The sequence below is a fragment of the Stegodyphus dumicola genome, chromosome 1 (assembly GCF_044657685.1).
Source record: "Stegodyphus dumicola isolate Sdum_Otavi_A_Nest chromosome 1, ASM4465768v1".
In the NCBI taxonomy this organism is placed as follows: Eukaryota; Metazoa; Arthropoda; class Arachnida; order Araneae; family Eresidae; genus Stegodyphus; species Stegodyphus dumicola.
Window position 1 is genome coordinate 27,753,933 of NC_140768.1, and position 27,909 is coordinate 27,781,841.

General features: G+C 32.3%; 2 protein-coding genes across 3 annotated transcripts in view; one reads left to right on the forward strand and one right to left on the reverse strand.

Annotated features, from left to right (window-relative positions):
• Positions 1-27,208, forward strand: Rap2l (Ras-associated protein 2-like). 2 transcript variants are annotated; one of them, XM_035358919.2, is made up of 3 exons: positions 1-276; positions 4,381-4,940; positions 26,459-27,208. In XM_035358919.2, the coding sequence occupies exon 2, from the start codon at positions 4,393-4,395 to the stop codon at positions 4,936-4,938; it is 546 nt and encodes a 181-aa protein (XP_035214810.1). In that variant the 5' UTR covers positions 1-276; positions 4,381-4,392; the 3' UTR covers positions 4,939-4,940; positions 26,459-27,208. The 2 variants fall into 2 exon arrangements, with proteins under 2 accessions (XP_035214810.1, XP_035214809.1); XM_035358918.2 differs by having other exon boundaries at positions 2-281.
• The window catches only part of DNAlig3 (DNA ligase 3), a 224,371-nt gene that overhangs the window by 151,458 nt on the left and 45,004 nt on the right, over positions 1-27,909 (reverse strand). The gene's annotated exons all lie outside the window — the stretch shown is intronic.

Sequence of the window (27,909 nt, forward strand, 5' to 3'; positions counted from 1 at the left end):
TAAGTTATTGAAATTATTGATATGAGGTCAGCTTTGAGCTGTGAATGAGTGTACTGTCTACCAATGTTAAGTTACAATTTAGTGTATTTCTTCTTTTTTGTGTGTTTAATTAAACCAGTGAATTACTTTATTGCTTAAATGTTAATTTTTATTATCAAGCATCGTCTGATACGAGCGCGCTGTTAAAAATGTTAAGTTAAAGCATACAGGACGTGCGTGTGTGTGTGCAGGAAGCTCATTATCTGGCCTCCGTTTATTAACTGAGAGAATTACTCAGTAAGGTATTTGTTACAGCTATCTTTTTTGTTCTCTGCGTATTGCTTTATTAACTTGCTGGTATATTTTTTTGCAGCGAAATCTAAGGTGGGAGTGGCATCAATGAAGTTCATTGTTACAGCCATGCTTTCTGTTAAAGAGTATTCTTATGCATAGTAACCTTTTCATTGTAAAAAGTAATGACCGTATAAGCATCAAATTGTTTTCGGGCATATAATACATAAGATTACATTCTTTTGCGATTTTATGTTCTTGGTGTATAGACCCTTCCCTTTAAAATAGGATAGATCACCAAAGTGTAATTGCTTATTCAACTGTCTAAAATTCTATAAATTTGTTAACTAGTTAAATATATGCAGTGTGTGATTTAAAGTATATGTCACTCAAACATTTCCCAGCATAAAAACTTGTTGAAAAGTGGCATGTATGCTTAGATTCATATTGAGTGTTAAACATTTGTGGTAATAGTTTAAATGCAGTTTACTTGGCGTTATTAAACATCATAGAATCTAAGTTGTCATCACTGGGTTCATAATTGTGTACAGTTGTTGGTAGTAGAAAACATTTTCTTTTGGAAATAGCTTAAAAATATATTCTTTTTGTTTAACTGTTTATATGCCATTAGTATTCTCTAAAAGCTATCTCTGAGATTTTAAAATTTGAGTGTATGTCCAGCATACAGTTATTTTGAGTTTATATTATATATGCCTGGTATGTGTTAATCATAAACTTTAAGCATTAAAGTGCCAGATCTTGTAAATAACAGTTTCACTAAGAGACATTCATTATCTACATGAATATTTGCAGATAATAGAAGTTTCTTAGTTTAATATGAGAAAGTCATATTTATTAAAAAAAGATAAGTTGCTTTTTAATTAGGAATTTTTTTTGTGCATAAAAATTGCATAATGCATAAAGTAGCTATGGTAATTATAGCTTAAGATCCCGTTGAAACATTTTTTATTGTAATTTGTATGGATATATTATATTTTTTATGCAAGAAAATGATCTACTAAGTTATGACATATTCGGGGAGGAATAGTTATTTATTGTGAGTAAAATCATTGTGGCTGCATAAAAATATAAAAATCTCACTTATATACTTTTTTATATATGTAACTCTTCAAGATTATGAAAGAGGCTCTTTTTCAGTAACCTTTGTGCTAAAATCAGATTTTAAATATTTTCTTCAGTATTATTATACATCAATATGAATTTTATGTAATATCTTGGTTACATGCCCTTAAATCATTTTTATTACATGGAAATCTTAGAAAATCCACTATATTTTTTTTGATAAACTATCTCCAGTCTAGCCTTGCTGGTGTTATAATAATAGATTAGATAGGTTGTTATAATTAATATAATAGGTTACTGTAATAGATTAGATTATCTGCTGTGTTTAAAGAGAAATTATTTATCAGATAAGAATTTTTCATCCAAGAAGTTTGCTTTTGTACTTTCAATAGGCATTCAAAGGGTGAAGGTTTGGAGGATGAATTTTTTTTGTCAGAATTTTTTTTTCGTGAGGTGCAATAGTTACTGGTACTGCATATTATGAATCTGAATGAGTTAATGAGAAATGGTATCAGTTCATTTTCTGATAATAATCTTTAAAAACTGGGAAAATATGAAAAATATTCATTACTTTGTTTGTGCAGAAATTCATGAAATAATATTAAATGAAAGAACTTTGAAGCATTTAGGCAATAGATAATATTGCTTTTCTTGATATAAAAGAATTATATAGTTTCAACAAGTTTTAAAACTGAGAGAATAATATTTCGTAGTAAAACATGTCTATGCAGTTAATTTTTTTTTTTTTTTTTTTTTTTTTTTTTTTAACAACCTCGAGTCTAAAAGACTTAATTTTTTTTTTTTTTTTGGCGGAGGAGGAGTTGATAATTTTGAATGGTTTTATTTATGCTTATTGGTAACATGTTTTTGCATCTTTTCATATTCAATAATTCTATTTCATATTCAATTTCAATTTCATATTCAATAATTCTATTTTTAAAAGTTTCTTCTGACAAAATTTTTTTTTTGCCATTATGCAACATAATATCGTAAAATATTAATATATAATATAATTGAAACTAAGTTGTCTTTGTGTAGGAAACTTTTTGAGTTAGCACTTGCATATCATAAGAAATTATTTTAACCAGATCTATACAGTTACATTTTTAAGAGATAGTTAGGCTCAAAATTAATTTTTAACATATTAAGAACTATAGAATTTTTAATCATCACAAGCGTATATCATAATTTTAAATGAAAAATTGTGAAAGTGTTGAGCATAAAATTTTGTCATTCATTTTTAAAAACGTTAATAGTTTGAAATTTTATTGCTGTGATGCATGCTCATAAAATAATTCTTTTTAATTAAAATTACAATTCTTATTGAATGAAATGGTCCGAAGGATGCTCATTTTCTGTAAAGAACTTCTTTTATTTTGTTTATCATACTGATTAATTAAAATTTTGGTTCTAATTCACAAAATTGTACAAATAAAAAATAATAAATTCAGTTCAGTACTCATTTCTTCTCCCCCCTTTTTTTATTAATTCAATTTCTACTTTTTATTTTCATTCTTTAAATAGAAAATCCTGTCTAAATCTATATCTCTTTTTGAATTATTTGTATATTTTAACCAATACCTGAACCAGCAAACAAAAACTCCCTGCTGTTTGGCAAGTATCTCTCAAGTGCTGAGCACGATTTCAGGAAGTTTATCAAGTGCTGGTTAGCTGAATGTCCCCCAGCTATTTTAGCTATAATTTTTAAGATACTTTTATTTTTCCTCTTTAGTGTAATCATTGGGTATTTTGCAAATCATGCATCAAATATCTAGGGTTCTGATGGAAATATTTTTTTATTTTTTGATAGTTTGAGGCAAAACATTAGAAATGTATATTTAAGTGTGCATTGTGTTTAGGAAAGAATTCTCAAGTATATTTCTTTATATATTCATTTAAGACTTTATGTAGTCTGAAAAAAAAAAAAAATTTTTTTTTTTTTTTTTTTTTTTTTTTTTAGATTTATCTTTTTGGACTTGGTTTTTTCTTAAATGTAATTTAGCAGTGTATTAAAAGCAAAATATCCTGAAAAGTAGTGTTAGACAATATGGAATGTATATGCATTTTGTATAGAACTGTATCAAATTTTCATTGTTGCGAAATTTAGATTCTATGATTCATGTTTTCAATACAAAACTTTAAAGGTTTTTATTAGAAGTGGAAAACCTTATTAAAGTCAAGATATATAAAACAGAAACTAATTATTAGATCAAACCTATGTATTATTGTTTACTGATATATATACTGGCTGTCAGTGGGCAAATGGTTAAAATTGCTAGACGGTAGCAATTTCTGTCAGGGTATCGTCTATGGCAGCAGTATGGCTAGGTGTGTGCTTAAATATTTTCATGATTTTCTTTGTAATATAACTCTAATATTTATCTGTATATTAACATACAGGCATGTAAAAAAAGAAAAAAAGATCTTAGTATTCACTTCAAGGAAGATAACCTTATGCATTTTTCATAAAGTAAAATATTTAGTGTATGTGAATTTTGATAATGTAAATTTTATTTGATCTTAGTAAAACCCAAGTTCTTTAATATATTATTCAGACTTGATCAATTTTAATAATATAAAATAGACGTTGTACAAAGTTTGAATAACTACAGTTATTAAAATTTAAATGATCTCCTCTTTATGAAATTTGTCTGTTATTAGTATATAGTATAAACTAACAAAATAGAAATTTAGTGTTTAGGATTATATGTATTTTATTATTTTAAATAATGAATGGTGTAACTGTTGAATTTTTGCCTAACTTTATGTAACTTGCTGCATGTATTAGCGTATATGTAACACTCCTTTATTTAACTTAAAAATTTCAAAATGTATTTTGAAAAATAATTCAAAGAATTTCTAATTAATGTTAGCTCTAATTTTTAACTTCATTGATTTCTATCGCCTGTCTGTTTTTTCTGAACTAATTAAGTGCATACTAAATTATTAAAGAAAGTCAGTTATTTATTAATTTTTACATTCATTGTGACATTTTTAGGTACATATTTAAATTTTGTTATTTTCTAGGACTGAAAGACCATGCGTGAGTTCAAGGTAGTTGTCTTGGGCAGTGGTGGTGTAGGAAAAAGTGCTTTGACTGTACAGTTTGTATCTGGCATGTTTATGGAAAAATATGATCCTACTATTGAAGATTTTTATCGAAAAGAAATTGAAGTAGATTCTGCACCTTGTGTTTTAGAAATCCTTGATACAGCTGGAACTGAGCAGTTTGCATCTATGAGAGATCTATATATAAAAAATGGTCAGGGTTTTGTTGTAGTTTACAGCATTACAAGTCATCAAACGTTTCAAGATATCAAGAACATGAAAGAACAAATTATGCGTGTCAAAAATACCGAACGTGTGCCAATACTTCTGGTCGGAAATAAACTGGACTTGGAAAACCAACGAGAGGTAACTACCATGGAAGGCATGGGACTTGCTCAACTATGGGGCTGTCCATTTATGGAAGCTTCTGCTCGAAATAAGTGTAATGTCAATGAGGTGTTTGCTGAAATAGTTAGAGAAATGAATTATTCAACAGTTAGAGAAAAGCAAAATTATTGCTGTTGTGTAATCCTTTGATGGTAAGTTTTACTTTTTTTATTAAACTATTTTCTACAGTGAAACCTCTAAAAATGACCATTTCCCTTAAATGATATTTTTCTATAAATTATCAAGTGTTTGTCAAAACATAAGTTGTATTGAACGTCACAGATTGCTGCGTTCTGTAAGGTGACCGCCACTACTAGAGGAAAAAATCATCTGTAAATGTGGGTGGTCATCTTGGGTAGATTTCACTGCAGTTCATTTATCTAGTAAAAGTATTTTGAGAAAAACTACATGTTCAAATATTTGTGCTTAGTTTGTAAAAAATGCTGGTTAGACTAGACTGAAGGGTATTATTGCAAAGTTGTCGTTTCATTTATTGTTAAGTCAAGGGAATGCTCATTGCCAAGTTTGTGCAATTCTCTAATGTTTTTTTAAGTAAAAAATAAGTTGACGTGTACATGGATAAAGTCAAGGAAGTGCACAATGCCTAGTTTGTGCATGGATCTGGGCAAGTCAAGTTTGTGCAGTCAATGTGCACATGGATACCAAGTTTGTGCAATTCTTTGACTTATTATTTTGTCTTTGTGTAGCGATGATTTTTGGCGCTAAAATCGCCGCTACACAAAGCCAAAATAACAAGTCAAAGAATTGCACAAACTCTGTATCCATGTACCAAATTGCCAATTTTGGCCAAGGGGGTACTCATAAATATACTTTTACCAAAATGCTATATAAAGTAATAGAAAACTATCCCAGAAGCATAAATATAAATTTGAAAATAAAAAACAAGGTATTGCAGATAATGTAAAATAACGAATTCAAGTCAGTTAAAATTCTAAGATTTTTTATTCAGTATCGTGATTACTAGTTGTCGCAGTCTAAATATTACCTTTTTAGCTCTAATATGCTGTTATTTTGTAAATAGCCCTTTGAAAGCTATACCTATAGAAGAAAATCCTGACGCTAAGAAATATAATTTATTGCATAACGCTTTATATTTAAAAGGATGTTATATGGATCATTTCACGTAACAGTATTTCTTGTGGAGCAACATTTTAAGTTGATAATATAAATGCTTTCTTCCATTTATAAAATATACCTTTAAAATATAGGATCTTCTATGTTACAACATTTCATAATCAGGCCAAAATGGTATTTGATATGCAGGTATGTTTTAAAGAAAAAATAGTATGATAAAAATTACTTTTATGTATTTGCCTGAGAGTTTTTGTGAATTGTTCTTAATACATTTTTTACTTTTTGAATTTACTGATCAAGAGTAATTTTTTATGCATTTCAAGATTGTATAATCATTTTTAATTTAAATGAAATTTATTAGGGATCTCTTATTTTCTGTTTGAGTGTTGCAAGTATGTGTACTGATTTATTAACTTGTTGAGATTTAAATCTTATTTATATTCATATCATAGAGCATTGGTCTCAAACTCAGATTGCATTCAGTCTAATTAAAAATCTAAGAACAGCTGATAGGCCTGAATTTTTTCTTCTTAAAAAATAAATTTTTTTATCAACAAAGTTTTTGAAAAAAATTTAACTAAATTGTAAATTATGCTTCTTATTATTTATCAGAGTATACATATTAATAATGCAGAAGGAAAAATTAAAATATTTATTAAATATTTTTGGTACTTTTCTGTTTTGCCCGCACAAACGATAAAGTCGGCAACAATGGTACAACTGATACCAAACAGAATATTCTTTGCTGGTAACCTTTTGCGCATCATTTTTAAAACAAGTCGCAGCCATTTCTTATCAGATTGATTGTTTCTTTCAATACTGAGAGAATTAGATTTTTGTAGCGTGGTTTACGTGAGATGAGATCGCGTGGGGTCGTGTGATACAAACTGGCGAATCAGGATGTTGAACCATGAAAGCATAGTAAATTCTTAATGTCTTTTTACAAATTTATTGTCTTTATTTATTAGCTTTTTAGAAAATTTTAAACCATATTAAAAAGTTTATGCCTTCAAAATAAAAAATTTTTAGAACTAACATTTGTTAAAATTTTTTATGTATATACTGTATGTTGTCGCCAACAAAGTCTGCTTGGCGAGATTTGCGCCGGCGAAATGGAAAAGTACCACATATTTTATATATATTTTCTATTTGGAATCTAAAAGTGTGGTACTTGCAAGGTATTGTAATTCAGACATACTGACAGCTAAATATTAATATTTAAAGCTGACATGTATTTCAAATAATCATTAAGTTTAAACTGTCATTTAATTTTAACTATAAATAAATTATGAAAACTTATTCAGAGAAAACCTTCCAAGTTCGACAAAGCTTGAAAATGACAACTTAGTTTTTCTCTTATTTAAATTTTTCTTTGGCAAGTAAATTAAAATACATAAATCTGTATGTAAATAGCTGTAAACTTCTTTATAAACTACTGAAAAAATTACAAATTTTATTGAAAATGGTAATGCAAAGCAGAATCAACACATATTTACATGACGAGTTAATGTTCTTGCTGATATTGAGAAATAATAAATCACAGTTCAGTAAATTTCAACTTTGATTTCCTCTCAAGCACTGTACAGTGAAGGGCTTTTTACCTGCAGGTCACATTCAGTTATGGTTAGAAATTATATTGCATGTTTCTTAGAGGTTGTATACAGTACAGTGATACTGTTTCTTGCGATTCTGCTTCTGGTGAGCGACACCCATTACTTATTGTATTTTCTATAAGTTGCAGAGTATCGGAAGAGTTTTCATATTGATAAGAATTTAATATTCTGTTGGCGAAAGAAGATATATGATAAATGCAAATTTTTAATAGTAATTTAATATTTTTTGTAAACGTGTTTAAATGCCCACTGTTCCTTATCTTTGATGATCACGAAACATATCCATTAATCAGTATAGCCAAGAAATCTTAGAATGAATGTTCCTCCTTTGGATGAAGCTATTATTTCACACTGCAGATATTTTGCAACCTTTTGATATGTATTTTAGACCTCTTAAAAAACTCTTATAAGATAAAAAGACCGGTAATAATAGCACTCGAATTGCAAAATCTTTCTTTTCATTTCCATCTCCTTGCATCACTGTTAAAAACTAGTATGCTGAATCTTAAACATTGCATTTTTGAAAAGCAAGAAGTATCTTGTAATGCATCAATTTCATTTTTTAACTGCATTGCTTCCAAGCTTTTTATGTATGTGTCAAACATCTCCATTTGCCAGTCGGTCTATACTATCACTGTCCTCTGAAAACCTATTGTATAAAACCTAAATTGAGTACTTAAAATAATTTGCTCAGAAATACATCAAAGAATTGTACAAGTTCTGTTGTTACCGTATTGACTTTCCAGAATCGGAAAAGTCTTAGGCAAAGAGCTTATTGTAACACGACATAAAACAAACATTTTATATTTGGCAGTGCAGCTAAATTATATGATGTTCATTAATTTTATTTTTAGGATCCTAGTCAGTTTCATTTAAATATGCAGTCGTAAATGTTAAAATGGTGGTTGTAAGCAGTTAGAGCATACCATAGAGGTTATTTTGGTTAAAAAATTCATGAAATGCATTTGGGCTTATTCTGCATCTGAATGCTCCAGATATCTGTTGATAGAAGAGATCAGAGATGGGAAATCTATACTTACAAGTATTCCTAAACTAAGGCTGATGTGGACTTTGTGATTTTTTTATATAATATTTGATTGTTTGTAATAAGGAAGAATGCAGCAGTAAAAAAAATTTTTTTAATCCGTTGTAATCCCACTTTGTGATTTCATATATGTGAATAAGCTTTCAGATTTACTATTCCAGACAATCAAATAAAAAAACAAAATACAATAAGTTTGTTTCTTCTATTCCACCTCATCTAGATTGTATAGTTCATAATTAAATTATAAATTCAAACAAGATAAATTCCTACAATGAACTAATTTCCTGTTGTGGTAAATGCATAGCCAGAAAATTTGATGCCTTTTACCTGGAGTAGTGTTTGAGGTTGATCTTTACATTATGGTAACTTGGCGTTTTTTTTGGCGAAAATTTGGCGACCAACTCTCCTACAGCAACCCTCTTTTTTTTTTTTCCCCGCCGCCATTTTGTCTTCATGAAGTAAAGACATGTTTCTTTTCTTTTTATCTACTGAACACTTCTTCCAACAATCTACTAGCCGAATTACACTTATGCTAGAAATTTTATCTAACAAAACTGCTTAATCATGACAAATATTCACTGCAAAATTGGGAAAAGTGTGCAATACTCCTTACGCGTTTTTCAAAATAACACATACACATAAACCATGTACACGCCGACTTATTTTTACTTAAAAAAACATCCCAGAATTGCACAAAAATGGCATTGTGCACACTCTTCACTATATCCATGTACACTGCTTTTTTCTCATAAATTAGAAAAATTTCACGAAAATACATGACAATTTTCTGAATCTTTAAACCCGGTAAAAAGAACATATATGAAATTACCTGATCGCAAAAAAGTATATACCCTTTCCAAATATGAACATTTCCACATATAAAATAAATAAAATATCCAAAAACTTTTACCTCTAAATCATCTATTATATTACAAACGTCACTAACTAATTCATACCGCAAACATTACAAATGGTTACAAATACTTAGTGTCAAATATTTAAATTATTTCCATGCACGTTTACGCAAATTACTTTACTTCCGCCTTACATTTAGAACAATGCATAAAAATAATATCCTCAAATAATTAAAAATACTAACTGACCTATTCTTCTTCAGAATCTTGATTACGTGTCCGATAAACTTTTCTTATTTCTGTTTCAGGATCTTTAAAATCATACTTATAGTTCACACCAAGGTACCAGGTAAAATAAATAACTTAATAAAACATCTTTACTTCTATCTCGCACAACCTTAAAGAAACACTTATTACTACCCCTTTCAATCCCACTAAATACCCATTTCGAGGTCACTTTAGTTAGGGCCATGGGATCCAAAAAATTAACGAACACTGTTTCACACAGCACAGAATAAAGCCAAATACAAAATTTCCAGATTTTTTCCCGATTTCCCCCCTTTTCCGATTAAAGAACCATAATTCGTCCATTAATATCACATGACATATCCCATGATCTCTCATTTCCCTCACACAAAATAATGCGTAATCGGAACTGAGTACTGCTCACATTATTACCAAAGTCCCAGGTAGTAACCTTTATCGCCTCCAAAATGTCACCAAACTACCAGTTACCATATTCTAAAGATCAGCCGTGTTTGATTGCAAGCCCAGTGAATCATTTTATAGATGTACTGAATCATGTAATATTTCTGAGTTTTTTTTTTAAGTAGCTTTTCTGCAGCATTTGCTATTGATGTTCATGCTATAGTTTTTAACCAGAACTCCATGAAATGCTTAAAAAGGTTGTTGGTTAAATTAATAGAAAACTCTTTTTGAAATGAGCATAATTTCTATATCTTATTGCTGCATCTGTAGCTATTAATGCTGAATCGTGATTTATGGAGTAGATTAAATAATTCTGTTCAAGCCATTTTCGTCACAAAGCCATTCAAATCTTATTGCTTAAGTCCTTCAAACATATTTACTTTAGACGCTTGGTGATATCCCAAGAAATGCTAACAGGTAAGAATAACGATGATTTACTAGCTTGCCTCCAATGCATCATTGCATTTTTATGCGAGACTGAAAAAAATCAAAATTTTTTAATTGACACAGGTTTTATTGCCAGTTTTAATTCTGCGGGACATCAAAATCTTATTCAAACATTCATTACATAAACAGTGTGCTTATTTATATTTATGGTAAAAAAAATTACTCACTTTGATTTTAAAGGAAACTGTGTTTTTCCATTCTAAATTTACAAGGTGCCTTTTGCCGTATTTGTTATGGATATTTTGTATTATACACTGCTCGACATTGAAAATGCAACACTAAAAAGGAGTGGTCAGAAAGTGATGAAATTTGGAAAAAAGACAGAGATAGCAAGCAGCAATAAGTGATCTTTATTTCAAAATGATAGTCAGAATACAGAGCGAGAACGGTGTCGGTTCAGTAGGATGTAGGATCATCCCAGACAACGATGCACGAAGAAACACGTCTAGGCATAGAGTCAATAAGAGTGCGGATGGTGTCCTGAGGGATGGCTCTCCATTCCCTTTCAACCATTTGCCACAGTTCGCCTTCTGAACAAGGCAGGGGAAGAGTCTACAAACAGCATTCAATCACATCCCACACATGTTTGATTGGTGACATCTCAGGAGAGTATGGTGGCCAGGGAAGCATCTGTATACCTTGCAGAGCATGTTATCAGATGCGAGTGCTGTGTGGTCTGTCGTTATTCTGCTGAAAAATTGCATTAGGCAGCCCCTGAAGGTAGGGGATTGCCACGGGCCGCAGTACAATATCCAAGTGTCGTAGTGCCCTGAATTTGAACTAGAGGTGACCTGGAATCGTAGGCAATAGCACCCCAAAACATTATGCCACGTTGTCGCGCGTTTCACAGTTACGGCCAGATTAGATCTGTCTCCATGTTGATGCCACGCACGTATGCGGCTATTGTCACTGGATAAACAGAAGCGTGACTCATCTGAGAACATGACGTTTCACCATTCTGTCATCCACATCACTCCAGTCCGGCACCATTCTAAACGTTGCCGTCTATGCTCTGAGGTTAATGGCAGTCTTCTTAAAGGACGCCATGAGTGCAGGCCACGTTCAACCAATCGGCAAGAAATGGTTCTGATCAACACATGAACATCCAGGGTATCTTGCACATGCTGCAAAATCGCAGTACAAGTGACTTGTGAGACCGCCACAGCTTGTCGGTGGATGAATTGATCCAGACGTGCTGACGTCACTCAGACTGCACCTACACCTCTCCTTCTTCCCACATTTCTTTGCCCCAACCATGTTCGCCATGCACCATGTGGTCCTTACGTCAAATCGCAGCTGATACCCACATGGATGCACCGTGCTCGCATCCATGTGGGTATCAGCTGCGATTTGACGTAAGGACCAACCTTCCCTTCTCAGTCCGATCGCCATACCCCTTGTAAAATCGTCTATCTGCTGGAAGTGCCTTCGTTGACGGCGGCCTGGCATTCTATATTATTGCATTGCATATTATGAGCACGCGTAAATGCATTATGCGTTTACCCATGCGCAGAAAGTTTGTAACTTTCTGGAGGTCCGGATTATAGGTCATTCCAGATTATGGATGTCTGAATTAAAGACTTTTGACTGTACATACAACATTTGCAGCTATATTATATGTATAAATAATGTAAGAGAAATTTTAAAACAAACTTTCAGCATTTGTTAAACTACAATTAAAATTTTTAATATAAAGCAATAAACCTATACAAGCACATCCACACACACACATATATATATACATATATACAAGGGAATTTAAAAATTGTTTTTCTATGTAATACATTCTGAAGCATCTGTCTATGCAGGATCCTACATTACAAACTTTGCACTCAAAATAAGATGTTTTTCCCAAATCTCGCTTACTCTGCATAGTTTAAGAGTAAATAATTTATCTTCTTCTCATTAAGAATTAGGGGTGGAAAATGTCTTTTTGAAAGGCGAAATGGTATCGGTGCAGCCAATATCCAAAATTGAGATTCTCTTCTTGACATGACCCTTTCTGTAATTTGGTTGTTTGTTTTTAATCAAAATTGATGTAATACTTTTTTGTGCCATATTTACATTGCATTCTGTTATAATTAAAAATATTTAAATTTTGTTCCGTGTCGTTGTCACGTATATGTTCAGACATCTAATTAGACACTAATCATCTGAGGATGCACACATTACACCCACCCGTCCTTCACATCAGCTCTAGGGCTTTAGGCCATGGTGGACCTGTGGTTTCTGAAGCAAGCCTGATATTTCTCCTGTCTAGGAACACTTCCAATTAGTTGCTTACTATTCTCTCGGCTACCTTACATAGTACTGAGGTAAGCCTTATACTTCTGTGGTTTTTAATTAAGTCTGGGTCTTTTCTTGTGAATCGGGTTTCTTCCAAACTTCTGGTATATCTAAGTGCCAGGTGTCATTTATGGCTCGTAAGGTTTGCATGGCTCCTTTTCCCAGATCCTTAAAAAATTCTGGGAAGACTCCATCAGATCTGCTCGCTTTGCGTATTTGTATAGTACAAATCACCTGTCTCAGTTCTGTTATATTAAAAACATTGTTCGTAACTGAAGACTCAAGCTTTGTTAGGGGCAATATAGATATAGGATAAATTTGCCACCGCCGAAGGTTTACAGGGCACTTCAAATAGTGCTGACAAAAAAAAAAAAAAACTGTTTTGTCACTGCTTGAAATCATGGTATATCCATAAACTATTGAATGAGCCTTTTTCGTGTTTCTTAGTTGTTTAACTTGGAGATAAGTTGATCAGCCTTCTTGTCATCATTTCTGTAATTAGTGTTTGCCGCAAAGTTTCAGAAAGTTTGTCTCTCGCTTTGGATGATTTCCCATTTCACCGTAGCCAGAGCTGTTTTGAAGCTTACTTTTTATAAAATTGGTCTGACAGTCTGCAAAAAATAATAAGCCGGATCTAATTAGAAGATTAAGGAAAAATGCAATCTGCAACATTTAACTGAAATAGATAATTTTAGACTAGCTTATACAATCCGTTATATATTAAACGCGCATGCGTAAACGTATTATGAGCATGCATAATGCATTATGCGTTTACGCATGCGCAGAAAGTTTGTAGCTTTGAGGTCCAGATTATACACTCACTTCCAAAAGTTAAGCACGGAGAGGAAAATGCTAATTTCCGGAAGCCAGTCAGAATTGAAGAGGATGCAATTTGCTGCAGAGGTAGATGAGAGTGTGCAAATATGTTAGGTAACAGCCAATCATGCTTTCATTTTAAGAAATCTGCAAAAAAGGCAATCTTATAAGAAGCCAGCTTTATGAAGGGTTACAGAAGTTGATTGTAAGTGCTAATAGAAGGTGTTTAAAACTTTCGTAAAATTTGTTTTCGAGACATACATGTTTCTATGATTTCCAGAAGACGAATGGAAGATTCTGAGCGCTGGCGTACTGTGGGGTGCATTGAAGTAGGGCAGTCGATCACAAATATTGCTCTTTTCTTCGGTGCTCATCATTCTGTAATTTCATGTTCATGGAAACAATTCCAAACCAAACAGACAGTTGTCAGAAGGCCCGTAGCCGGTCGCCCAAGGTTTACAACCAATGCGGAAGATCGATATATTGCTATTGTAGCCAAACAGAATCGCAGAGCGACCTCCATGTGTGACATCTGTGGTTACAGAATCCATTGGTAAGGCGATATCTGCAGCTACTGTGCGCCGAAGATTACATATGAGTGGACTGCAAGCCCGGGTACTATGAGTTTGCGTTCCTCTATCCGTCCAATCAAGATGGTCACAGTGGTGCCGGGAGCATGTCGATTGGAATGCATCTGACTGGGGCAATGTCATGTTTACTGATGAGTCAAGATCTGCTCTGGAGCCAGATGACAAGCGTATAAGGATATGGTGTGAACAACGAACACACAATCAATCCCAAAACATCACCGAACATCACGCATTCCGAGGCGGAAGCATTGTGATATGGGCAGGAATTTCATTAGGACACCTCACCGACCTGCACATCTTTAACCTTTAACTGCTTTGAGCGGTCTCTTAGACTGCGAGACATTTTCTATTAAATGCTTCCACCCCTTAGAATAATTAATGGGTATTGCCATTCCTAGTACCTTCCTAAATCAGATGTCCAAGGTCACATACCAAGTTGCATTTGGGTAGCTATATTTCTTCTTTCACTTTTTAAAATTTTTTCCCCTCAGCGGTCTGTGGGACCGATCACAGCAGATACAATTCGAATTTTGGCCGATAAAGTTCACTTTTCGTTGTTGTTACATATTTCGCTTTTTTACAAATATTCTTGTAATGGCTTCAAATGCATGCAGAAAACGTTCTATATATCTTACCCAAGACCAAATTGAATACATAGTTCGAAATTGGTCTAATTTAGAGTTCGCTGATGAAAATTCCCATTATGAAATTATGGAGAGTGACTACGAAACAACGAAAGATATCTGCCGATGAAAATGAAATTCCATGTTCTCATTCTAAAAGAGATTTTTTTATTGTAAAAAATGAATTCGAATGGTCTATTTAAGAGCCCAACAAGGGTGTTCGAACTCATAGGCACAATATTATTCTTTGTTCAATCTATTCAACTGCTCGTCGAACACGACGTTGGCCTATGGCAATATTCTTCAGAGACTTGGATATCTGTGCAATAAATGCATTCGTAATTATTTCAAACTTAACTCATTGGCTCCAAAAATGAAACGAAAAGATTTCATTAGCAATTCAGTTGGTGCAGTCTCATGTAAAACGGAGGATAACTTCATCATTTTTACCTAAAGAACTCAAACTTACAATAAGAAGAGTTTTCAGAATAAATGATGATGAAGGAAACACTGCGATCGAAGACGATAAATTAGATAAAAAAAAGAACATGGTGTATTTATCCACCGAGCAGAAAAAAAAAAAGGAAAACAACTTAAGAATATATAGCATGCAAAGAATCAGTGTGTCTACAAAGCAGTAGAAAAGTATGTATAAAATGCAGCTCGAATTATAATTTTTAAAATAAAAATTAATTTTCTATATTCTTATTAAAGCATTCTTATCGCAAATTTTAATGTAAAATAAAAAAGTTGAATTTTAAAATTTACTTCTGCCATCGAGATATGTAAGTGAAGGAATTATTATCATAGTATATATTTTATTTTAATGAACTGATTTAAGTATAAAAAATCGCTTTATATCTTCATGAAAACATTAAATATATGAAATTAAATAACATTTATTCAAATAAGAAAAAAAAAAATCTTATTTTGCTTTTAGCAGAAGCAGTCTGAGAGACCGCTTACAGTAGTTATGCAACAATTTAAGTAACAGTAGTTAAAGGTTAAACGGGGGTTTTGACGGCTGTCCGGTATCGAGATGAAGTCCTAGAACACATTGTGAGATTGTACGCTGCAGCAATTGGCTCTACTTTTGTTTAAATGAACAATAACGCACGCCCCCATAGAGCTGACATCGTCGATGACTACCTGGAGAGGGAAGGGATTGTGCGTATGGCGTGGCCATCATATTCGCCTGATCTTAATCTCATTGAAAATCTTTCGGATGTGTTGGCCATGCAGTATCTTCACGTTTCCCACCTCCAGCCACTCTTATTGAGCTGGAAACTACTCTACAAGAAGAATGGCGAATGCGTAATTCTGCAATGGTTGACCACCTAATTGAAAGCAGGGTCACAAGGTGTAAACTTTGTATGCAGATGAGGGGGTATCATATACCCTATTAATGTCCTTTTTTTTTTTCATTTTATGCATGATTCTGTTTAAGTCTCTAGTATGCCATTATCTGATAACTTATAAAAATTTAATATTTTTTCATTTCTGTATATAATTATTGATTTTGTTTTATGCATAAATATATATACTACTTTCCTGCCGAATTGTGTGTCAATCAAAGCAGTATTTGTTGATTTTTTTGCATTTTACATCTTCGTGCTGAACTTTTGGAAGTGAATGTAGATCATTCCGGGATTATGGACGTCCGGATTAAACACTTTATACTGTACCTAATAAAATACAGTTTTCAATTAAAAAAATAAATGAAAGGGCAAAATTTTATTTTGTTGAAATAAATTTCGAAAAACCAGTTTTTACTCACGGCCAGTTACACCTAATAAAATAAAATCTAAAATTTTGAAATTTTGTTTATAGACTTTCCTTTTTATTTGAACAACAAATTAGATTTTATTTAAAAACAATAAGTCGGAAGTATTAAAATAAAAATTGCCGACAGAAGGCCTATAAGGCTATTATGGTAAAATTTGAGGATTTTGGAGAGTTCAAACATTAGCTCAACCTCATACACAGAAAATGGCCTCGAAGACTTTTGGAATAGATATGCTTATTGGGCATTTTGGCACTCAAAATAAATATTGCAAAGAACTGTAGGAGTCGCCCATCCCCAGAAGCTGAAGCACTATTTGTGCTTTAATTTTGCTGGCAGAGCATCTCAAAAGAACGTTCCCCCCCTTCCCTGAATAAGTGGAGTCACATTTCCAATAAAGTTGTAGAGACATTAGCTTATTTTGAAGCAGGAGAAAGGGAAAACAAACAGTGCCCTCGCTGGGACGCTAACCTTGTACCTTAGTGGAGAATCATCGTCCACCGCCTTTTTTAGTTCGGGCACCACTGTTGAGACATTAGGTTATTTTGACGTTGGAGGAATGAAAAATGCACAGTGCCCTCACCGGGACTTGAACCATGGGCCTCTCGAATACACGTAGAGTGTGCTAGCTAGTACACCACGAAGGCAGGAGAAATACCTTGTATACTCTCCCTTTTAAAGGGCAACTGAGGATTAGGGAATCCAGTCGTCAAATCCTGGTTGTAGAGAATCATCATCCACCACCTTTTTTAGTTCGGCTGCCACTCTAATCTTAATTTTAAAAAGATTATGCAATCCAGCGATCGAATATGCAGGGTGATCAGTAAGAAGTCATACCGCTATTCATATGGGTCCATGACCAGCTGTTCGGGGCAATGGTGCACCAAACTATAATACAACATGGTCGAGCAGACGGACCTCATTCTGCTTTAACCCTTTGCGACACGCATATTTAAAATATATTTTAATCTAAAAAAATGCCTTAGAATAAGTCAGATGGACTTACTTAAATGCCTTTAAGGCTTGAAAAAAATTCTGTGCTTTTATTTTTTACGGTGGAAGGTGGGATACCGTTTGTCCCACCATGCAACTAGCACATGTCTTATAGCATATTGGTGTATAGCAGGAAAAAAAATCATATGTGGAATGAACAAACAAAATAAAGCGTGCATTATAAAATATTCATAATAAACACACTAAAATGCATTTTGTACTTTTTGCATATATGCATGACTTGTAAAATTTTGCATATGCACATTTTGCATATAGTATATATTTAATATTTTTAAATTTTAGGAACAAAAGAAAATATTTTCTTGAATATTATTTTAAGATTAAAATTTGATACTCGTACATATGATACTAAATAAAATATTAAAATTGGCACTTGATCCAAAAACATTTATATATGATTAAAATTGAAAAAAAGTCATTTTTCATGAAATTTTGAAAAACGTGTTGTTTCATTCTTTTGTAAGCATAGAGGCACTTCACATGTTTCACCATCCAAAATGTTCGTCGTTCTTCTTTCGATATGCTGCAATATGCACATCTTCTCCTGCTCGTTCTCTTTGGCGTTTTACTTACATTTTTTAGTCTTTTTTCTGGTTGTACGAACGGGATTTTAGTTTTTATTTGAACTGGGGATTTCAGTTTTCTTTTCAGCTCTTTCTTGCCTGCAAGTGCCATTAGACCTTCTATAACTGAGAGAAGAAAATCTTTCATTGTTTTTACATCATGATCAGGTTCGCGAACAAACTTGAATAAATGTGTTTACTATACTCGCATCTAAAAAGTAAAAAAAAATCATGTGCCACCATTTCTTGCTTTTGCGGTCTATTTCATATAGTCTGTCAGTTGATCAATCAGTCGACATATCCCATATTCTTATTGCATGGAATAATGCTGTTTGGGCACAGTACATTTTTTTTTTTTTTTTTTTTTTTTTTTTTTTTTTTTTTTGTCTTTCCATCTCACTCTTTTCTATTAATTTCTTTCATCACAGTTGCCTTTTCCAAGCAAGACAGGATAGAAACGGATCTTTTATCCTTCCATTTTATGCAATAAATTGAATCATCGCTAACTGAAAAGTCTATATATTCTCTTGACATAAATTTGACTTTTAAAATTTGGGTAGATACTTCCGATCCATATTTACAGTGCCACATGCATAGATGGGTCTGTGTCTTTAAAAAGCGAAACAAATTATAACTACTTCCCTTTCTTCTTCAGCAATAACTTCAACCTCAGTTATTCTCTCTTGGATTTCAATTTCATCTGAATCAGAACTGACATCTGAAGCATTTGAGTCACAATCGGATGGCAATTCAGCAAAAAGATCCAAAGCTTCCTGAGTTGTTAATTTTTTTCTAGACATTTTAGCACATCAGAGCATACAACAGATGTAAAAGAGCGCACAATCACGAAAAAAGTAGATGCAAAAAAGAAAAGAAAAAATAATCGTGAGTGCTGCCATCTATTGAGCGGAAATTCAAGTGTGTGGTGGGACAAATTTTAACCCACTTATTTCAACTGCAAAATTAATGTTATAAAATATTGAATCCAATTAAGATTTTTGAAAATAAAATACCTATGAATATTAAAAAGGATCATACATATCATAAATTGTATACCAAAATTTTTAAAATATGGAAAAATGCGAGATACATGGATATCACTCTTGTGATCCTATTTTGAATATTTTTTGCTTATAAACTTAAGCCCTGGTATAGAAGTAACATATACTGAGAAAAATAATAACTAAAATAGATTATTTTTAAAAGATTAGAAAATTTCTAACGGAAATTGTTAACTGAGAAAATAAATATTAATTAGGTGGGACATATATTGACCCACCATGCCGCAAAGGGTTAAATCCAACAGAATCTTTGTCACTGCACCTATCATTTACGAACATGATCACAGACCACAACGCCAATAGCGACACAAAATAATCCTTCTGATTAAGAGGCAAAGTAAATCTGGGTCTTTTAATGCAAATTGCTTTTGAAAATCATGATACCACTTGAAAGCTCGCATGTCAATGCATAAAAGCAGATCGGAGTTCTTCTTTATATTGTAGAGACATTAGGTTATTTCGAAGCAGGAGGGATGAAAAATTATCAGTAATATCGCCAGGACTCAAACTACGGATCTCTCGAATACGTTCCGAGTGTGCTGACCATTACACCACGAAGGCATGCTAAGAAGGCTCCTTATAAAGTTTCATATTATCCTTCACGCATTCTCATAACGTTTTTGTAACTTTGGATATCCTTGCCCCAAAGTTCATTTAAAAGTTGATTTAATGCTCCCAAGTTATTACGGCAAGCTACCCAGTCATGTTTTTGATTTCCTTATCTTCTTGTTTTACCCCTAGAACAAGCATAGCAACTGCCATGTGGTTATTCATTTTGCAAACAAAGGCAAGCTGTCAGTCAGGCTCTGATTATCAGATTAACCATACAACCGGTGTAAACAATTATCAAATTACAGGTCCATTCACTTGGTTCGAGACGCTCTGGCGAGGGGCTCACCGAAAGTCACTCTGAGAAAGTGTAAACCGGCCATTAGTGTTGTATGATGGGCTATAGGAAATGATGCAGTTTTATTAAGAGTTTTATTATAAACAGTTGTTACTTTTAGGACAGAAAGAGGAAATGGCTAAATTAAAATTAAGGGTTAAGCGGCTGTTGCAAATAAAAGTTAGTATTTTGAGTTTTATATATTACCAAAAAAAGTTATTGCAGGTATATAAATGAAGCGTCTTAAATTCTATAGAAAATGAAAATATGCTTTATGCTCAACTTAACATGCTTTTTTTAACTTAAATGTAATTAACTGCAATAATTTATTTATATTCAGCCATTCACAGATTAAAATAATATTGTTACAAAATGTATAGGCGTGGTGAGATAGCTTCCCTGCAAAGCAGTTTTAGGGTTGCCATAAAATGGCAAGGGAAGGCATGGTTGCTACATTTGGCGATATCCCATGGACAGATGGAAGAACCTTCTGGAACGAATTATTACCAGTTTACCCCAGAATGTTCTCGAACACAAGTCGAAAGCTATATAAACCCTGCTGGTCCACGGCCAGTTAGTGTGTGTGCCTCGTTGAGCGAGTGTCTCGAAGTCTAGTGCCGAGTTGGTCATCGAGTGCATCGCAGAGTTTTGTCTTAGACTGTGCTGAGTCGAGAGCTATACTCTTGTGTATCGTTGAGTGCATTGTGAGTTGTAGCGAGGAGAGTCTCGAGAGTACGGGAAGTTCCGAGAACAACCAAGCAGAGTCGAGAGCTGTACTCTAGTGCTTTGCCGTGAATCTGTCTCCAACGTGATAACCTGAAGGCTGTGTCGCTGATCATGTCAGCGTGTTTATAGTAGTTCATCGCCAACTGCAAAACGTGTTTTGGAGCTGTCCTGACAATACTGGTAAATAAATTGTGTTTCGATACTTCATCAAGTGTCGTCGTTATTCACTCCAAATCTACGAACCCCGTACGAATGTGAAGGAAGAAAATAATGTAACAACTGGTGTCAGAAGAAGAAAAAGTAACAATATTATATTTTTCCTCCAAGTATTTAGATGCAATCATAACCAGGTGTTCCAGCAGACTGCAGTTTGCTACAAAATAGAGTAACACATCAATAGATCGCAGAGCTAGTTGGAACTAAAAAATCCTGAATATATCCAGTGTTCTGCAGATCACGCAGTGCTGATGGCAACGTTGTTTTGTACATGAACCACTGTCATATTGCATTCATCACTATATCTTCCATAAATTCAGTTGCAGTGTTTGCTTTAGTGGTTTTCTTCCCCCAATGAATTGCATTAATTATTCCAATTGTATTTTAGTAGTCAAATTCTGTAAATTAAATATGGAACCCATTGATTCTTAGCGCATTGAATCGAGAGTTTACTGTACCTATTTTCTATTTCTTCTTTCTTTTCCTTTATCTTCCGGGATGTTTCCACAATAAGCGTTGTTTGTGCTATCTCTTTTAATGTATTAATTCTAAACTTTTATTTGTGTATGTGATAAGTTGGTTATTTTGTGAAGCAAAATTCAGGAAAACTTTTTTTAGTTGAACACTCCATCTACTAGTCTACTTCCTCATACTCAAGTTGTGTGGAAAGACTTTTCTCAGCTCTGAAGTTTATCAAACCAGATTTATGGCCCTCCAACAAAGATCTTGCCGAAGCTATATTGTTGCTTAGAAATAACTAATGTCAGTTTTTCCATTTGATAATAAATGCTAATTAATGTAAATAATTTCATATGGCATTGTTTTTTTTTTTTTTTTTTTTTCTGTAGCATCTATTACTTTTTTTATATTAAAAAAAATAAGCTGTAACCCATGTATATATGTTTACATATATATATATACGAGGGAGTCGAGTCAGAGTTGGAGTCTTTAAAATTCCAGGAGTCTGTCATTTTCCTTATCGACTCCACAGCCCTGTCAGAAAGTCTTCCATGTACCCTTTGCCATATTCAAATAACTCTCCTAATAATGCTTTCTGTTTGTTTATGCATATTCAGGATTGTTTTCAAAAGTTCAAAAAAATATATTGCCAGTGCAAAGTAAACTTTGTTAATTTTTATTTTTATAAGCCTTTGCTTAATTATAAAAACCATTTTTGAGATTTTCATTTTTTCACTGTCCATGAGATGTATTTAGTATTATATTGAACATAAACTACTAGGCTAAAAATATTTTTCTGACACAATCATATTTTGAAGCAAATTTTCTATTAAAAGGCACATGCAACTAAATGTAGAGAAATGTGTAGTACAGTACTTGTGCTTGGCATCCAGCCAAACATAAGTACTGTGATCTCACTAGAAAATTAAATTATGATTTGGGTGTGTGGAAGGACATATTATATTTTAAAAAAAATATGTATAAAAGAACTATATAGGAGCTTTGAAGGTATGCTGCCATTATTGTGTTTGATTGAATTCCTTGGCATACAAATAAAATACGTGTCCGAAGAGTACCATTTAATTTGAACACTCATGTCCAAATTAATTGTCAAAAAGAATTTCCGATTCTGGAGCTACCAAAGGATCTACAAAGCGAAAGCATGTTTTGATGTCCATCAAACCAAAAGTGGAATTGCTGCAAAAAAATGGATAAAGGCATATATATCCTTTGTTTCTCTAAAAGTTCCGAAATATGTTTATCAATTTTGCGCTGCTCTTCGGGGGGGAAGACGACGCGGTGCACGATGAACTGGAAGTTGATCTGTCAGCACTATCCTTGTCTTCAGGGCAGATGTTTTTATTTTATTCGGCTTATAATTTCTTACTAAATGTAGTATTTCATCTCGATGTACTCCGTCTTTGATATGATTTAAATCAAATTCCTCGTCATTATAAATTTTCACATCAATAGTTTTCTGGTTGCAATTTTCTAATTTCGACTATGCGTAATGTATGCTTTACGCATGTGCGCGTTGAAAGAAATGTTTAATAAAGTAAACAATTAAATTTTAAGTTTTTTTTTTTTTTTTTTTTTTTTTTTTTTGTAAATTTTGATACCCTTTAGATCATAATTGCTCTTTATTTCATAAATTACGGTTTCATATTTTTAATTTTATAATTTTTGCATGCTCTCTTACCAGATTTAAACTGATGATCTATGATCCGGAAAAACCGATAATCTGGTATCACCAAAGTCCCGATGAGGCTGGATTAAAGACTTTTGACTGTACCATTAAATAAACAACTAAAAATACTAAAATAAATAATAGTTTAAATTTTTCAGTATAGTATATAATAAATAATTACTTTGTTATTCAATAGGTACCTTGGATTGTAGTCTTTCAGGCATATATGGATGGGGTGAGAATATATTTAATAGATCTTTATATGGGGGAGTATGTCTAACTCACCCTTTCAAGAACTAATTGACAAGTAAAGGGGGCATTCGTGATGAATCATTGGTTATAGGTGACTTATTAGATGGACTAACAACACAAATTTTTGAAGTGCCTAGACTTATTTGAATAGGTTTGTTTACTTCCTTTTCAACTCCAAGTAAATTTCTTACTTTAAGAACAGGTTTGTTCGTTTTTGCGAGCCTTCATAAATGGGGAGCATTGATGTGTAAAGCAGATTATTCCAAACAAATTTTAGATGCTTCTTAAATAAAAAAAAAAAGTTATATCAAGATTTGTATGGCATTCAAGTCCTTAGGTTTTCTGGAACCATTTTTTTGGTTCTTAAAGCCAAAAATGGTAAAATGATGATTATTTTTACTCAGCTGACATTTCCGTTTGTTTTTTATTATTGCCATTTTGAGTATTAATTAGTTATTTTTGGTAATTCATTGAAAAATATGTATTTGCATTATCGTTTGTATTCTTTCCTGCTATATAATATAAACAGTATGTTGCCTGAATTTTAGGGCTTGAGACCCTACCTGTATTGAAACATTAACATTTCAAAATGTATTAGTATTTCTTTTTTGAGAATAAAGAGTTCCATAAAATATTAATCAACTTTTCACTTTTTAACACGTTGAGCGCCAAGCGTATTTCTTAGGCAATCCCGTTCATGCCACACGTGCCGCTTAAAAGCGCTGGCATTGTAGGGCCTATTGCAGTAGAAGATAGTTTACGTTTGGAACATGATTCCTATATAGGCATTCATTCAACACGTTACGCTCCAAGTCTGTTTTGTAAATAGTTACATTCTATGCAAAGATATTACGAAGCAGAAAATTAGCATTACTGAAGTCCGGAAAGAATTAGCGTTATCCCTTACAAGTTGTGAAAAAGAAGATATTCCATCGAACAGAAATGCAAGAATATCTAAAAAAACGGCAGCATAAACTCTAAAGAAAACCGGAAAAAGCCCCTGAAGTACGGAAATATTGTAAATTATGATAAAAATGCAACTGAAGCTGGTAGTGTAATGGCCAGAAAAAGACTAAGACAGTTGTTGCAATTTGTACTAGCTGTAATTATGCTTACCGTGTTAGTCCATTAGTCCTGTAATGAATCAAAATTAAGTAAATTTTATATATTTTTTCTGTAATTCCATAAAACAGTGTAAATTGTACAGTTATATATCATGTTACACGCTGTCAGCCAGCGGTGGTCGATGCAGCCTAAATGGAAAGTCTAGTGTCAGCCACAGATGGCTGACGCGGCCTAAACGGAAAGTCTAATGTCAGCCACGGATGGCTGACATGGCGCTCAACGTGTTAAGATATGATTTGTTTTATTATGTGGTGCTAAACGTGATAACAATTCATTTCAAGATCAATTGGTATACAGAATTGTTGATACGGAGATTTGCTTTTTTTTTTTTTTTATGAACACAATAAAATTAAGAAGTAGCATTAAAATAAAATACTTTTATTTCCCCATATCAGCTTTTAAATGACATTACATTTCCATTTTAACATCTTAAAACTTTTTTATTTTGAAAAATAAATAAGATAATAAATGCTCTAAAACACAGGTTTTGAAACTGTTCTGAGCAAAAGCAAAAAGGCTACTATAATTATTAAAAAAATTAATTTCATCTCTCTTTTATATTTTTTCATAAGAGATTTTTTCCCATCCAATTGTTTCAGAATATTCAAATTTGTGTCAGCTTTCTCTTAAAAATTCACTCTATACTTTTCTTTTCTGAATTTTTAATTAAAAAATTTTCTGTCTTTTTTGCTCTTAGTGGGATAATTTTTAGACATGGCTCTTCGGAAGATTTAGAAGGATTTGAAATTAAGGTTTATAGAGAAAAATGATTTCCTGGCAATAACATGCAGTGATTGGGTTTTATAGGAAACTTGTTATGAATTTTTTACTTTTCATCCTAAAAAGTCTTCTCTTAACAAGTTTATATCACTTTATTTTCTCATCTTTTCATTAGACACAAGGCAGAAAATTGCAAAAATGGTTCTTATTTTGTCATGTGGGTAGGCATCTGTATAAAGACAATTTTCTATTAATAAAGAAATTTAAAACTCGTAATTTAAAAAATTCATCTTATGTGTCTAGCTGCACCGTACACAAGAGTGGCTCTCGACATTTTTTCACCTGATGCAAACTCTGTGGGTCCTCAATTCTGAATTATGTTTCTAGGTGCTTCACTAACTTCTAAAATTCTTCCATGTTTGCTTTGGGCAGGCCCTGATCATATATTATTTTGCATTTATTCTCAGTTCTCATACTAAAGAAATAAAATTAGCAGTTTCTTCTATACATTCTAAATGCATGCACTTCCTTATAGTAATAGAAATCTTCAATTAAATTTGAAATTCTAAAATGAAGAGGAAACTTTATTGAGGAAAATTGTTCTTTAAAGATATATTGTTAAAGTATTAACAAATTAGCGTATGAAGCAGCTGCTTATATTGAAATAAACTTTGAAGAGATACTAAAGCTAAGAAAATTTATGTAAAATAGCTAAAATATCTGGAAATTTTTCAAGAAGATGCATAAATGTTTTGTTGTGAGTTACGTTTTGTAGCTTTTTATGTGTCCTAATATTGTTTTAAAATAAATATTATAAATTACATTTGTAATTATGTTAAATATTAGACTATGTTTAATAATAATGTATCCTACTTACAGATTTGTTTCAATCTTAGAATATTACGAAAGTGATGTTCAATTATCAATAATTGCTTTCATTTATTCAGTTCCCTCAGCTAATAGGTTCTTAATATATTTCATTAATGACCCATAAAGTTCCCTTGAAATCCTTAATTTCCATGTGCAGAAATGTGTATGAACCAATTAATCAATACTGTTTAGGAAATAAATTATTATATAATATATATTTCATTTTTTTAGGTAACAAAAAATGTTTGGCAACTGTTCTATCACTTATTGTGGACCAATGGCCTGATGCTATTGCTTGGAAGAAGTATGGAAGGCTGCCTTATTGACTGTACTGCTGCTCATTTTGTAATGAAGGTGTTCTTGTGCAATATAATATATGTTACCATTATGCCTTGTATCTGAAACAATGAAGATACAGATGGAAGAACACATAATTTCATACTGAAGTCAGATGCTGATGAGCAGAAAACTACTTATCCTTCGAAAAACTGCCTCCATTCTGTGATTTCTGAATACCGAAGATATGTAATTTATACATCCAAGCATTACTTAAGTAATCCTTTGGTTTGTTTTGTTTTTATGAATGTGCAATTATATTTCAGGTCAGTTAGATCCATAACTTTTGTAAAGTATCATGTGTATAATTGATATCAACTATAAAATAAAATCAAAGGATTGCACATATATCATGAAACTATTACAGCAATATATTTTAGCTTTACTGACTATAATTTAGTTTAACTTATGCTATTTTTTGTATATTATATTCAGATGTGTAGAGTAATAATTTTATATGTTGTATATTTTAGCCCTTTATATGACATCAAGAGTATTTAGTCATCGTATAAATTTATGAAAGATGTACTAAAAAAGTCTTTTATCTCTTAATCCTAACTTATAAATATGTTCAGTCATAATGTAACTACATTTTGTAATTGTACAGTTGAGACAAATAAATTTTTAAGAATATTCAAGTAAAAATATTGCATTCTTTTTTATTTATATCTAAGTGTAATTTATTGTTTCAATTTAAATGCATGTACTTTTGAAGGAGGAAAAGGGCTTTTCTTGATATGAAATTAAAAGTGTGCATAAGTACAGAAGATATAAAATGTTAGCTTTTGAAAGAAGCATTATGGAATCTGAGCATCTTGTTTAAATTTGCATTTTTGATTCTTTAATAAAAGAGTCATTGATTCTTAACCTGGCATTACTCGTGCAAGGTATGAGATACCCACCTCCCTTAATTTTTTAATGTTCATTTCCTAACCTTTTTTGAGGAATTGATGAGTCTTCTTATAACTGGCTCTAAGGTCATAAACTTGAAGAATAGGAAACCTGGGGCCAAATTCTGAAAATAGTTCTTCGGATATCGCCTCAACGAGTATATTATACCCTGCGCGAATATTTGTGTTATATTTCTGAGTATGTGAACAAGCTTTCAAATTGTTCATCCAACATAGCACATTATCTCAGTTATGATGAAGAAATGAGAAATTTGTTGGATATTGTATCTTCAGAGGAATAACTATCATTGGAACCATAAGAAAAAATAAATGAGAGATTCCTCCAATTATTTTCAATTCAAAGAAGAACGATTTACTCCTCCATGTTTGGTTTCCAAAAAGACTCAATAATTGTCTCGCATACACCCAAGAAAAATAAGGTTAGGTTAATTAGCT

Coding starts and splice junctions, on each gene's coding strand:
- Rap2l (XM_035358919.2), top strand. CDS start 4,393: ATGCGTGAGTTCAAGGTAGTTGTCTTGGGCAGTGGTGGTGTAGGAAAA.